This window comes from Falco rusticolus, chromosome 6, assembly GCF_015220075.1.
Source record: "Falco rusticolus isolate bFalRus1 chromosome 6, bFalRus1.pri, whole genome shotgun sequence".
Classification (NCBI taxonomy): domain Eukaryota; kingdom Metazoa; phylum Chordata; class Aves; order Falconiformes; family Falconidae; genus Falco; species Falco rusticolus.
Genome location: NC_051192.1, coordinates 75,275,260 through 75,289,339, shown reverse-complemented (window position 1 = coordinate 75,289,339; position 14,080 = coordinate 75,275,260). Strand labels below are relative to the sequence as shown.

The 14,080-nt window shown below is 37.4% G+C and overlaps 1 protein-coding gene across 1 annotated transcript in view; it reads left to right on the top strand.

Moving 5' to 3' along the window:
- Positions 1 to 14,080, top strand: part of EYS (eyes shut homolog) — an 874,042-nt gene that overhangs the window by 635,454 nt on the left and 224,508 nt on the right. Inside the window, 1 exon segment of the mRNA XM_037392524.1 lies at positions 4,953 to 5,182. Coding sequence (XP_037248421.1) covers positions 4,953 to 5,182 — 230 coding nt within the window.

Below are 14,080 nucleotides of genomic sequence, written 5' to 3'. Positions count from 1 at the left end.
GGTGAGGAAATAAGAGTCAGATATAAACTGCTGAACAAAAATAATCCCTCTCTGGTAATCTCTTAAATTGTTTTCTCAATTAGTGTGTTGAGTGATTTAGGTGGTTTCTCCAGTAGGGTAACTGTGCAGATACACTGTTCTGTGGATTCATTGAAATCAGTGAAATGCCACTTAAAGCATTCTTCTTGACATGGTTGTGAACAGTAAAATAAAAAGCCTGTAAAAGACTTTGTTCATTCTTGCCAAATTACATGCAAGGTACTAGGTTTTTATTCCTGTTTAAACCAACATTTCCATGTAGTGCACTTGTGTTCAGTTTCATAAGGTTTTGAAATTATATTCTACCATGCATACTAATGCCCTTGAAAAATCTTTCTTTTGGCTCCAAAATCTAAACCATTTGCTTAAAAATAATATTCTGCCACAACCTAAGGAAAATGGAATGTACATACTTCTCCACCAAAGAAAACTGCAAATAAAAGCAGTTGCTTCCCAGCACAAATTACTTTATTGACAAGCTAAAAATACAAACTTCCTTATCGCACTCATATCAGATAAGACTAAATCCATTACTTCAGTAATAAAATGTTAAGTGTGTAAGTACCATAAGATATAGGCAGTGGAGATGTTATCATTGGGACTCCCATGCCACTGTATGTCTCATCAGCTGCTTCATGGAAAAATGTCAGTGCTTCTGTAGACATGGCTGCCATCAGCCTGATAGCAAATTACTTTGGGGACAAGTCTGCTCTCTTTGCAGGTCTCAGCTTGAAGTCCATTATACAGATAGATCACCCTATGTAAAAAGCTTTTTTGCTTGTATTTAGATGGAATTTCTTACATTTCAGTTTGTGTCCGTTGCCCCATGTCCTTTAACTGGCCACCAGCAAGAAAAGTCTGGTTCCATCTTTTCCCCTCCCCTCCTCTCAGGTATTTATATAAAATGAAAAGATCCCCCTGAGCCTTCTCTTCTCCAGGCTGAACAGTCCCAGCTCTTTCGTCCCTGGTCACTTGTCCCGGCACAGGGGTTAAACCAGTGACACACAGCTCAGCCAGTGGTGAACCTGAGCCCCTACACTGCCCAGTCAGGGCACAGCCGGGACCTCCCAGGTGGTTTGTTAACTTTTTAATCCACAGTGCCTCTTAACTCCACACACTGATAGTTTAAGGCTCTATTTGAAAAGAGGAGAATAAGGGTATGGGAAGCACAGTTGGTTAGGGTATGTGTGCTTTTGGTTTAACGGCATAATGTCAAGCATGATCCCTAAGTGCTATGTTCCTGCCATTTGGTTGACCATACATCTCCTTGAGCAGTGAAGAATATAATATAAATCAGACTTCAGATTGAACTAACATCTATATTTAGGCAAGGATTTAAAACTTACATGCACTCAGCTATGAAACACAAGGTTACAGGCCTTTGAAACTCAGCTGTTTGAGCTCATTGTAACATTAAAAACAATGTGTTGATGCTTGCAGCAAGCTAGAAGGTCTTCATGTGCATTATTGACCTGAGAGGCAGTGACAGGCTGGGAAATTGAAAAAAACAAACAAACAAACAACAAAAAAATAGAAAATTGTGGCCTTGTTGTATACTATGAGTGAGTCAAGTTTTGCCTGATTTGTTTTTATTACACTTTTTCAAAACTTCTAACACTTCAATTACTGTATTATTTTAAAGGCTTCCTGGCTCTTTATTTAAATAAATGTTTTAGTTAAACTGCAATGAGCCAAGGTCGTTGCTTATTCACAGCAGCAGCCTGAGTGTCTTGTGAGTCCAGCTGATGTTTGCCCCACTAACTAGCCCAAGCAAATTTTTCTCCACTTTTGCAGTAAGGCAGCAGGCCACGGGGTGCCTGGAAGCAGTGCAGGACCATAACCATCTAGAAGCAAAGCACCAGAACAACACTGCAAAGGCTGACACCCTGCGAAAGACTATCAAATGAAGCAGGGAGAAATCCACCTACCAAGAAGCTTTCCTTTCTTCCTCCTCCGTGGATTGCAATGTCAACAAAAAAAAAAAATGAAATGAGGCTGCATTACTTATGCTCATGAAATTTTATTTGAAGCACACACCTATAATTATATCCTAGAGAAAAACAATAGCTCCCTGTCAGAAGAGGGATGTGAAACTTGCACAGCTGGAAATCAGTGCTTCCAGTGGACACAAGAATGCCTGCCAGTCAGGCAGATAGCCCTCTCATTCAGTATTTTACCCCTGATGGCAGCTCTGACCAAGTTCAGAGGAGTAAATTTTACTATAGTCCTCTTTGGGATTATCTGTCATTGGAAAAATGGTCTTTCTAATATCTAGAAGTGAGACCTTAGTTTATGTCCTCATTTTTTTCCCCCAAGTTTTATTCAGTTTTTGTTGATTGGTTTGATTTTTTTAGGAGGAACAGAAAGATCAACCCCAAATCCCAGTAACAGTTCCCAATAAATTTCTCCTGTAGATGTCTGATTTGTTATATAAGCCTACTATTAATTCAGAATTTCTCAAACATTTAGGTTATGTTTTGGGGGAAAATAATTATTTATTATTTATTATGTTAATGGTTGTAATCGCAGCAGCAGGTGACTAAGCATTTTTTATTTGCTGTGCTAGCCTGGTAGAAGATAACACACATGTTAGTGCATTCTAATGCTGCTCTGAATGGAACAGCCTTAAGATCATGTTAGTTATTTCCCTTAGGAGAAAAGGAGGTTCTAAACCCAGCAATTTCTTTGTTGTAATTCTATTCACATAAATGGAAATGTCGTTAGTCTGTTCATGTAAGTGGAAATAAACAGGAAGTCACTTATTTTCTTAAAATGCCAATCCTCTTATCAGGATGTCCTCAGTCTCCAAAATCTTTTAGGGATTTGTTTTCAGCCTTCTTGTCTGCCATCTTTCTGGATACTTTTCTCTCATATGAAGTGGATGGATTTTAACTGCCTTGAAATCCCTGTATTCTCATTTCTAAGCACCATAGCGTGTGTGTTTTGGCTGTCTTGTGGTTTGGATACAGCCTGTGTCCCTGCTTCAGTATCCCTTTCTAATGCTTCCCTTACCATTATTGCTTTGCATGTCTCATTTTTGCTGTCACATAAGCCCTGTGTCCCTTCTGTTCTTTCTGAGGTTCTGCTCCTTTCTGAATTACTATGCATTTCTCTGGTTCCTCTTAGATATTAACTTTTTCTTGAATTATTTCAGTCCTTCCCCTGTCCAGCTTCTTTTCCTTCCTACCTGCCTCTCAGCATGTAACATTGTCTTTGTACAGGTGCTATATTCATAATTCAGACAACTCATTTTTCAATAGTCAGATTTACAGACAGCATACTTATTTGGCATGTGTTATATTGTTTTCTTTCAGAATATTTGAAGTTTGTAAGTACTTTCACAAAGTAAATTATTAAAATCAGTTTTCATGTTGTCATGATCAAATGGGATATGTAAAAAAATTTGGAAGCTAGATTTAAGAAGACAGATGTTCAGAGTGGTAAATGCAAGATCACACTGAAGCTGTCCCATCACACTGCTATGTCCCCATCTACCTTACTTCTGCAGTCCCACTCAGTTCTCATGATGAATCATCCCTTTCAGATCTTTATTTTTAAGACATACTCCAACCTCTGCAATATGTTGAAGCAGAAATTTTAGCTGATACTAGAGCAGGTAACAAGGAGAGAGGGGAGGGTGCAGCAGGGGCCAATACATTGGTTTTTTTTCATTTTATTTCTTATAATCAGGTTAATACTATCATTTTCACCAAAAGTAAGAATTTGGCTGTTGATGTTCAACACATTGCCAACATGTTGACTTTCACTACTTTTGAAACCTATAAACCATTATATCCCGTATTTAATTTCTGTGTTCTGGTTCAGCCAAAATGTCAGTGCAATTTCAGTTCAGCCTAGTCTCCCTTTCTCTTTAATGCATAACATTAAGAGATAAGAGAAATATGAGAAAGTTTAAAATTACCAATGGAGTAAAAATAGTAAGGCATTTTATTAGAGTACTGTTGCCAGATTTCAGAATTAGAAGTTGCTTTCTGGAAAGAAGTAGAACCTCCTGAACTTCATAAAATGAAAGAAGGATGTCTATCTCTTATGTAAAATTCAGTGAAAACTATTTTTTTAATTGAGCAAGTTTATTAAACGGTCATGAATCTTCTTGTGACTTTTGATTCTTTTTGCCCTCATCATAAGTTGTTCTGGTTGGTAAATCAGTAACCTTAAATTTGTAGAGTTTTAGTGAGTGACAAGTCTGGCTCTCTGGATACAACAAAAAGCAGTAATAGATAGAGTTGATAATTAGGACAAACAGGTGGCATTGCTAAGTAATTTCTAGCAACTTTGAGATAGGAAATAATTAAAAAGGAGGCAACTGATTAACATATCAGTCTAGTATTTAATGTGAGACCTCAAAATCTGAGAAGAGAATGTCATTCTAAACAAAATTTATGGGGAAAACTTAAAACAAAACCATCTCCCTTTCTCTTCCCTCCCTCTCCCCCCAGTTATTTCTATGAATTAAAAGATACTGTATTGCTGTACTACAGCATTTTCCTTTTGCATGTGCATGCTTAATATACTTGTATGGAAGTCACATCTAGAACAGCCTTACGAGATTTGCTAACTTCAGACAATTCAATCATTAATAATACAAGCCTGTAATTATTTATCACTCCATTGTTGACATCCACTGAAAAGGAATTAACGACGGCATGTACAAACTGTGCTACATGCGTGGAAGTTATTTCTTGCACCCTCACAGGGGAAAATACCTTTGGTTTTTTGCTGGATTGCAGGATGGGGACTTGACTTGGGAATTACTGATGTACTTACATTTTCTTAAATATAACCTGAATTTCCAAACAAAAATCCCTACTGTTTTTAAATGAAGCTGAAATGTTATGGCAAAATTGGGACTTATGATTTTTTTGTTTTGATATGTTGCTCTCTCCTTTCAGTATTCCTGTACCCACACATCTGTCAACAGCATTCCCTGTGGTTTCTTCTGATGTGCCTGAGTTGCCTGAGCCTGTTGTGCCCTCTCAGGTTTCCCTCGAATTGCCATCTGTATGCCAGGAAGGACTGTGCCATAATGGAGGGACTTGTCATCCTCTCTCTCTGCCTTCTGGGGCCACCTCATTTCAGTGCGACTGCCCACTACACTTCACTGGCCGATTCTGCGAAAAAGGTAGTTGTGGTTCATTCTTTCTCTGTTAGTTGTGAAATGTAAGTTTTATGCTTCTTTGGAGATGGGAAAGGGGAAGATGTAATAATCATCATGTTTCTCTGTTTTTCATCCCAGCTACTGTTAGTAACTCAGGAGTAGATTCATTGAGGTATTTAGAGTAATACTTATTTGCAGTGTAAGATAGGTGTATCAGTCAGGCACACTATAAGCATTGCAGGCTTGAGTTCAGGAAAAAAAAATGTATTATTTGTGCAAATTGTTGGCCACGGTATAATGCAAGATTGTATTTCTGGATGGAAGAAAGTTAATGAATGAAAATAAGAAGATTTCCTCAATAGATTGTATGTTTTCCATTTCTACTAACTGGGTTGTTTTTTGCCACTGTGCCTGGTCCTTTTTTGAAAAAAGCTTTTTTTACTCTGTAGCTCATTTATACTTCTATTGTACTACTGTTGCTCATAAAGCACAGATTAGTCAAATGAACATAATTTAAATACAGTTTGAATAAAAAATAATTATTTGAATAATTTTGGGGGTTTTGTAAAAAGAATCAAGGCTATATGACAAACTTTAATATTACTGTTTTGTAATTGTAATTATTTTGCTTTACTGCTTTTCAGAAAGTTCTTTTTTATAACAGATTTTGTAGCTGGCTTCAAAAACTTTTTATCTTTTAAGGTACAGTGGATTATAAATGGCAATGGATAATTGTCATAGTATTGAACAGCATTACCGGTACACAGGAAAGGAACCAAAAATTGTCTACACAATGGTTATATAACTATAACATCCTCCTAGTTAACTTCCCATGGTATGAAATACAAGCAACTAGAGTAAAAAACACCCTTGCCAGACTGCCAGTATATCTAACATCCCCTTGTATTACTGTCTGAAAGTAGGTCATTACACTCACTATATGTGAAAGCAATCAACTGTAAACTCAAACCCCCCCCCATCAATTGTCCTGTGTTGCTCAGATATCAGAGAATATTTTACCTTTCAGCCTTGCACAAGTTTACAATCAATTAAATCACATATTTTCGAATTCTCAGTGTTAAAATTGAATTCTCTGAATATCTTCTACACATTTGCTATGTGGGCATACTCCTTGCACTTGTTTTCAATACATGACAGCTGTGCAAACTGCAGCATAAAATAATGGAACCAAAAAAGTGGGTTTCCTTCAAAAATAACAGATTTAGTTACCATCCAGTGTGCGTTTCAATTAATATTTTCAATATTTCAGTAAAGTGTTCTATTTATTTACATACATGTTATGTACTGGAATTCCCTTCTGTGTTCCAAAGAATGCAGTTGGAACACAGAAGTATTACAACAATTACACAGTTGTATTAGTATCATCTGCAGTATTTTAGGTGGGAGCAGGTTTTGGCTTTTCCCAAGGGTTATGCCAGAAGTGAGCAATGTTAAATTTAAGCAGGAGTTTGATTTAAATCCTGTGGTAATAGGCCATATCAGTGTATATGCACAACCGTTCTGTTGGGTGACATCTTGTCTGGACTCCACTGGCACCTTCTACCGGTGTCTGATTGCTGCCTTCTTCTGACCTAGTCTTACCTTCAGTTTGGTCTGACAGTGCTCCAGGAGTCTCCTGTGGTTTAGTGTTTTTAATTAAAACTGACATAATTTATATATGAATCTTGTTATCTGGGCTGACTACTTACCTCCCTGTGCCATGGACTTTGGTGGTACCTTCCAGTCCATTGACTGAAACAGATATTTTTGAGTTGCTCATTCAAAAATACATCCCAAGGCATTCTCTCCTTTGAATCTTAACCTGTACAGGCCTGCTGAGTTCATACAATGGGATGAGTTGACTGTCTTCCAACTACATTTCCAAGGGAATTTCACATTTATTTAACCTGTGTAAATGAAGGGGTCCCCTTCTCTCTCTTTCTGTGTCTTCGTTTCAAAAATCATGCATGAAAATATGACTGAATTATGACTACCTGAAGAGAAAATTAAAAGGAAGGGACTGTTAAAATAAGTTGCAGTTGTAACAAAATCTCTTACAATTAGGACGGAAGCATTTTATGTTAGACACACTGGTAACTATTCCATTCAATAAAATAAGTATACAAGCTTAAAAAGAAACCTGAAACAAGCAGCTCCTTTTGAGACTATAACCTCAGCCATGTAATCATATCATCCTTTTAATGGTTGAATGTCTAGTTTCCATAAGATATCTTTTTTCTAAAACTGGAAGAGATGTCATTTGCTTTGCTGAAGCTTGCAGTCATGCCTGATGATGAGGTTTTAACAGTGATCCATTTTTCTGTGTAGGATATCTTTTAATAGTCCTGGCACTGGAGGAATAATATTTCTCTTCTTTTTCCATTCGTGTGGAGAAGATGAATTAAGGAGCTCCTCTTTTCACAGAGGTCTGCTTTTACCCTCTACAACCCCTCCATCAATATAGGGAACAGCTTCCTCTGTGCTTAGCGCTCCTGGGTCAGCCAGGGCTGTGGTATGTGACAGGCTCATTGGCAGCTCACTGGGGCAGCTACAGCCCAGGGGGGGTGCTGTCACATTGCATGTTTGTGTAGATTAGCATCAGATTTGATGTATCCTGTATTTAATGGCTGAAAGGTAACTAAAGCATAATGCGATTTTATTTAATCCTGAAGTTTCAACGAGGCTGATAATTTAGTGTAATTCCAGAAATTGCCCAACTGAACTATCATTGTAAACGTTTTATATTCAGACCCGTTCTTCAAGAAGTCAGGAGAGAACTCGTAATTACAGGGGATAGGGGCATCTGTAATAATTTTATAATTATTCAGTATTGAATTTTTAAGGGAGAAAGTAAATTATCATGTATGCAATCCAAAAACTTTGTTCCAGTCAAGGAAGTTGTCTCTTGACTCCTTAAGGATAGCTGTGATCTGTTTTAATCATGCTGTAATGTATAACTGTACATTTCAGTAATATATACTCATTAATCATCTTAGTGATCTACCTGGTACCTACCATTAACTACATTTCAACAAGAAAATGTATCATTGCTTAACTGATGTAGTAGCAGTCAACATGGCATACCATTTTATGTACAAGCCCTGTGTAGAATCTTGGCTTTATTGGAATGTGTGCATTTGCTTATTTCATGTCTAGGTTAAGATACACGACTTCAGTTTCTTAGTAACAACTATATATTTCTTACAGTGTATAAGACCATTTTCTAGAGTGAAAGCAAGCGAATGTCATTATCTCAGTTATGTGGTTTAACTTGATAGTGTGTTATTATATGCCGTATTGCATTTCTCTATTTGATTGCTCCTTAACTAATAAACTCCAGAAGTATGTTCAAGTTGATATCGGGTGGGTGATGAAATTGAATATGGTGTTGGTGGTTTGACTTTGAGATGGTTAGAGCAGTGAGTTGTTAAGGGTTAATTCAGATTACAAAGACTTTGTAGTTTCTGCTAAGTGCTTTGTTAAGCACCGGCAAATCCCTTTGTTCAGAAAAGGAACTTTACAAGGGGAGTGCCGCCAAGGGACAGGTAGGCTGGTAGGAAGCTCACCATGGGCGATGAGCTCAGCAAAACTAGGGGAAAGGCAATTCCAGCACGGGGAGATGGCGACCACCGACTCTGGCAATCCCCCAGACCCAAAAGAAGTTGAGTTTGAGCATGCGAACTAATTAACATCAGAAGAGAGAGAATTATTTGACAAATGGGAAACAGAGTACTAAGTAATGAAGGATTTGGGTGACTTGTAACCAATGAGGGCCAATGTCTTTGTATGTTGGACTGTATAAATAGCGTAACGTTTTGGCCATTAGAGAGCCAGGCATTTGTGGGTTACCACCTAGCTCGCTGCTCTGTGCAAACTAGAGTAAAGAAATAAGAAATAACTTGACTCGGTGTATGAATAGGTGCTGCACGCCGGGTAATGAACCCGCTTATAGGACATTACATAAAGTCATAGTTGTCATTATGGATATATTAGGGCCAAGCGGGTTTATATCAATACATACTGTATTTACTCTAAACAATCAGATACCACTGAAATCTGAAATGTCTCTAAATGACAGTTTTGAAAAGTGGAAATCCATCTCCATTTTTCTAAGGAAATAGAAAATTATGGATACAAATCAATGTATTTGCCAAACTGAAGCTATCAGCACTGGATATATGCCACAGCATACAAAGCAAGGATGTAGTCTAAAGCATATATGTGCCTTATATGAGGCCTCAGTTCCCTTTAATAGTGCTTTCAATATGTGACTTTCTTTGTTTTACTAAAAATGACCAAAATTATCTGGAAATAAGTAGTTGCTACAAGCTTTATTTTAAAAACTAACTTTAAATTCAGCATAGAAAATTTGCTGCTAGTGTAAATTTAATTTTTTTTTCCTGAGTAGTGAGTGCTAGGTCATACAATAGAAAGGGAGGATTGTGTACACATAGAATACGGTGAATGGTAGATAGTGTACTCTGAGCTACATTTTTTTCTTTTCCCTTTCCAGGTAATTAAGCTTTTTTACTTTAATGTGAAATGTATTGTTCCTTTCCCCATGAAACAATCCTTTATTAGCTTAGCTTTTGTATCTGCTTCATTGTGAAATCCCTACACGAGTGGAAAAATGTAGTGTGTCTGCTTTAGCATGAAGGCAGATGGTTGTCTATTACTGTAAAGTTCATAGCAATAGGTTTGGAATATCACTGTCTTGCATATGCAAAGAAAGTATGTCCCTGACTGTTAATTATAAGATTAACATTTTTAAAGTCTCCAAATTTTTTAATATTTTGTAAAAGTTTTATAAATAGTTCAATAAATCGAATATTTAAATGTCATGTGTTAAAAACAGGAAATCTGTTTAATTTCACATGTTGCCGGTGTATATTCTGTACACGACTTAAAGGTCAGCTCCTTTGACAAAGCTGCAAAACTAGGAGTAAAATGGGAGGCTGTGACAGGCATTTGTCTTGTTACATTCCCACCTGAAGACTGCTATATTTGTTCCCTGGGATCCAGGTTGTTGAATTTCTGTTCTGTTGAGCAACATTTGATAATATCACCCTGAAAATTAGAGGTTTCTTTTACCAGCAGCTTTTCTAGACATTGTTCCTAAATTAACATTTCTAACTTATGTCATTATTATCAAACATCTCAGACAAGTGGGGTTTTTTTTGTCTTTATATGATTGGCTTCAAAAATAAATGTATTTTGTCCGGTTTCTGTGATTTCAGCCATATTTAGAACAATCTCATGTCTCTAGAGGTCATAGATCTATTTATCTCCCTGATAGTGTTTATACTGTGTGATTGAAAACAAGTCTGTGACAATTTCCATCAAAAAGAGGGATGAGAAAGTGGGAATCATATAAAGAGGTGTGGGTGAGGAAAGACAATTATGCTTTCATCTTCACATTCAAATATCGATTTGAGGTACCTAGAAAGAAAAACAGGATACTGTACCCCATATTCCCTGGTTTTCCAGAGTTCAAGTGTTCTTTCACCCTTTTTGTCATTTCTTAAAATTATTCATAACCTTGTAGGACTCTGTGAGCAGAAAAAAAAAGTCTTTAGACATATGTATATACATCAGTAATTAATTTGATGTCATAAACCACAGCCAATGTCTAAACTCATGACATAACTATCGATTTCCCACAAGATGCATTTATTTGTGTATGTAAAACTTTCATGTGACCTCTCTACCTTTTGGGCTAGATTTGAAAAATGTAGCAATTTTCCCCTTCATATTTGGAATATTATTTTAGAGGATGTCCTGGTTTCAGCTCGGATAGAGTTGATTTTCTTCTTAGTAGCTGGTGCAGTGCTGTGGTTTGGATTTGGTGGGAGAACAATGTTGACAGCATACGGGTGGTTTTGGTTGTTGCTGGGTTTATACTGGGTTTATAATGTTTATACTAAGTCAAGGACTTTTCGGTTTTTCAGGCCCTGCCAGTGAGAGGGCTGGAGGGGCACAAGAAACTGGGAGGGGACACAGCCAGGACAGCTGACCCAAATGAGCCAAAGGGATATTCCATACCAAATGATGTCCTGCTGAGTATATAAACTGGAGGAAAAAGAAGGAAGGGGAAAACATTTGGAGTGATGTCATTTGTCTTCCTGAGTCACCGTTACACATGCTGGAGCCCGGCTTTCCTGGGGATGGCTGAACACCTGCCTGCCCATGGGAAGTGGTGAATGAATCCCTTGTTTTGCTTTGCTCTCCTGCACGGCTTTTGCTTTACTTACTGAATTGTTCTTATCTCAACCCTCAAGTTTCACATTCCTTTCCGATTCTCCTCCCCATCCCTCTGGGTGAGGGGGAGTGAGAGACTGGATGCGTGGTGCTTAGTGACCAGGTGGGGCTGAACCACAGCAGAGGATGACTTTAAAAATTAAGAATACAGTAGGCTAGTTAAGAATCAACAAGGATTTAGCCAGAAGTTAAATAACTTCGTATGTTAGCTTTGATACACTAGTTGCCATTATAGCAACTTTGAAGTTGTGTGAAGGAAATAGCTAGCCATTCCCATACAGTTTACTGGATACAATAAAATTCAACAGAAGTACTATTTTGGTGAGCAATGCAAAAAGGAATTATCTAAATTAATTTTAATGTTCTCTTGCTCTTTCACTCGTGGATATAATCTTGCACTTTGATATGAGACTAGGGAAATCTTGTGAAGTTTAACTTCTTAACACTTCATAATATCCTGTGTCAGTAAGTGATCACATCAGCTGCACAGTCACCTGAGCTTAGCGTATTATGGTCCCTATTTTTTTCCTTCTTTTTACAAAATTATGGAGTTCTTGCAAATATCTAAAATATCTCCAATCCGATGCCATCTTTTTCTATCAGTTACTGCGTATCAGGTTTATATTTCAGTGTGCGTTTGTTTGCTGAAGTGTTTTTGAAATCTAGGTAAAACAGGATTTTGAGGGAAGAACAGCTGGTTTCACAAGGTAGTGGTGAAGCAATTTTCAGCTAATCCTTCTTCCACCCTCCTGAACAGTTTCATAGAATTTTACCACCTCAAGTGTCAATTCAACTGAACTTTAATACAACTTAATATTACATTTTCACCTAATTTAGAAATTATGTCCTAGATCCAGTGGAACATGTAAGCTCTACATGTATTTAACTGAAAGAGTGTAAGATGCCTGTGTGATTTGTGTGGTTAATGTTAAGGATGCGGGTATTCTGCTATACCAGATCCTGAATTAGGATCCATCCATTCTGTTTCTCCTTTGGTAGCTTATCAGTTAAAAACAACCTACATCTAAAACCCTTCCCAGGACTTCATGAAATTGTAAAGGAATGTGGCAGTTTTCTATGATTATGAACACTAGATTAAAAACATGATTAAATTAGAGCTTAAGATAGACCTTAGTTAGATCTAGAGGGAAGATAATGAGAAAGAAGCAGCTTGCTGAAATAGGGAAAGAGCTCTTCAAAGCACCAACCAACTCTTAACTGGCATTCCAGTCTCTGTAAAGCTACTTACCACAACTGCCACCTACTCTAAACCACGAGTTTTAGAACAACTATAGGGTCCTTGCTATAGGGTATACTTTAGAGCTATAGGGCTCTCTTACTGAACAGAGAGTTGGTATATATTTCACAAGTCTGTTCTGGGGAAGAACATTATGGAGCCTGTTGGGCATTAGTTGCTTTGAAAGATTACGATGAAAATGGTTAATAATGGTAGAAAACTTTTAAATAGTTGTCAATATGCTATTACATTCTTCGTTTTGTGTACACATCCAGTCACCTCCAGTCATGAGCCATTTAACATAATTAGTGTTTTTAAGTATTGTTTAAAGATGATTTTTTTTTTTCATTTGGATGTTTTTAAAAATGAGATAGCTATAGCATTTTGTTATAAAGGCTTGCACAATAAGCACTTTTCAAAATTACCCTTTTATTTCTGAGAATTTATAAAAGCAGTAGAAACCTCTTTATCTCCTCATGTAGATCAGACCTATGAAATTTTGGCATTTCTAGCATTAGGCATCTGAATCGCTATTTCTTCAATGTAAATGAAAGTTTTCTTGTCGGAGTAATCTTTAGGAGAATTGAAACAATTTGATAATAAAGACTGTTTTGGACAAGAACAGATAACAGAAATAATGGTAAGTTTAGAATCTGTGTGGAACAAGCTTGCTTCATTTTGCACTGGAGCAGATGTGGCAGCACCTCTCCCCCGTCATGTACTGCATGATCATGGGGTACCCGGTGCTAAACCATTCGTCGACAACCTGATTCTGGGTCAGGGTTTCATACATAGCAGAGCAGAATTACTATTGCAACAACACATCATCAGTAGGGTAAAACTAATCTGTCTCACGATGGTCTAATCCTGGCTCACGTTCCCTATTAGTGGGTGAACAATCCAACACTTGGTGAATTCTGCTTCACAATGATAGGACAATGCAACATCAAAGGATCAAAATGTGACGACGCTATGAACGCTTGGCCGCCAGGCTGGAGCACTGCAGGAAAATGTTGGTATAAAAATTGATTGTTTCTAAAGCTTGTAACCTATTCAGCTGCTAATCTCCCAGCTCCTTTGAGTCATTTTTCATTCAAAGGCAACTATCATTGCACAGGTGACAGATATTTGCTTCTTTTCTTCCTTTACTTTTCCATTTCTGGCATTTTCTGGAAATACCTCCTTTCAGTAATGCATCAGTTGCTGCTGTTTTTTTCTGTTGGTGCTAATTTGCTAATAATCAAGTCATCTGTGGAAATGTTATGTGTCTCCCTAGGCAGTATGGCAGTGCTTATTTTCTGAGCCGGAGTCATTTGCATTCTTCCACAGGAAATACCATGTGATAAAGCAGGTGAGGTATTAAATAACGTCTTTGAGCTTTATTACATAGCCTGTGAGAAAGAGACATAGAAGACTGGGTTTGCTTT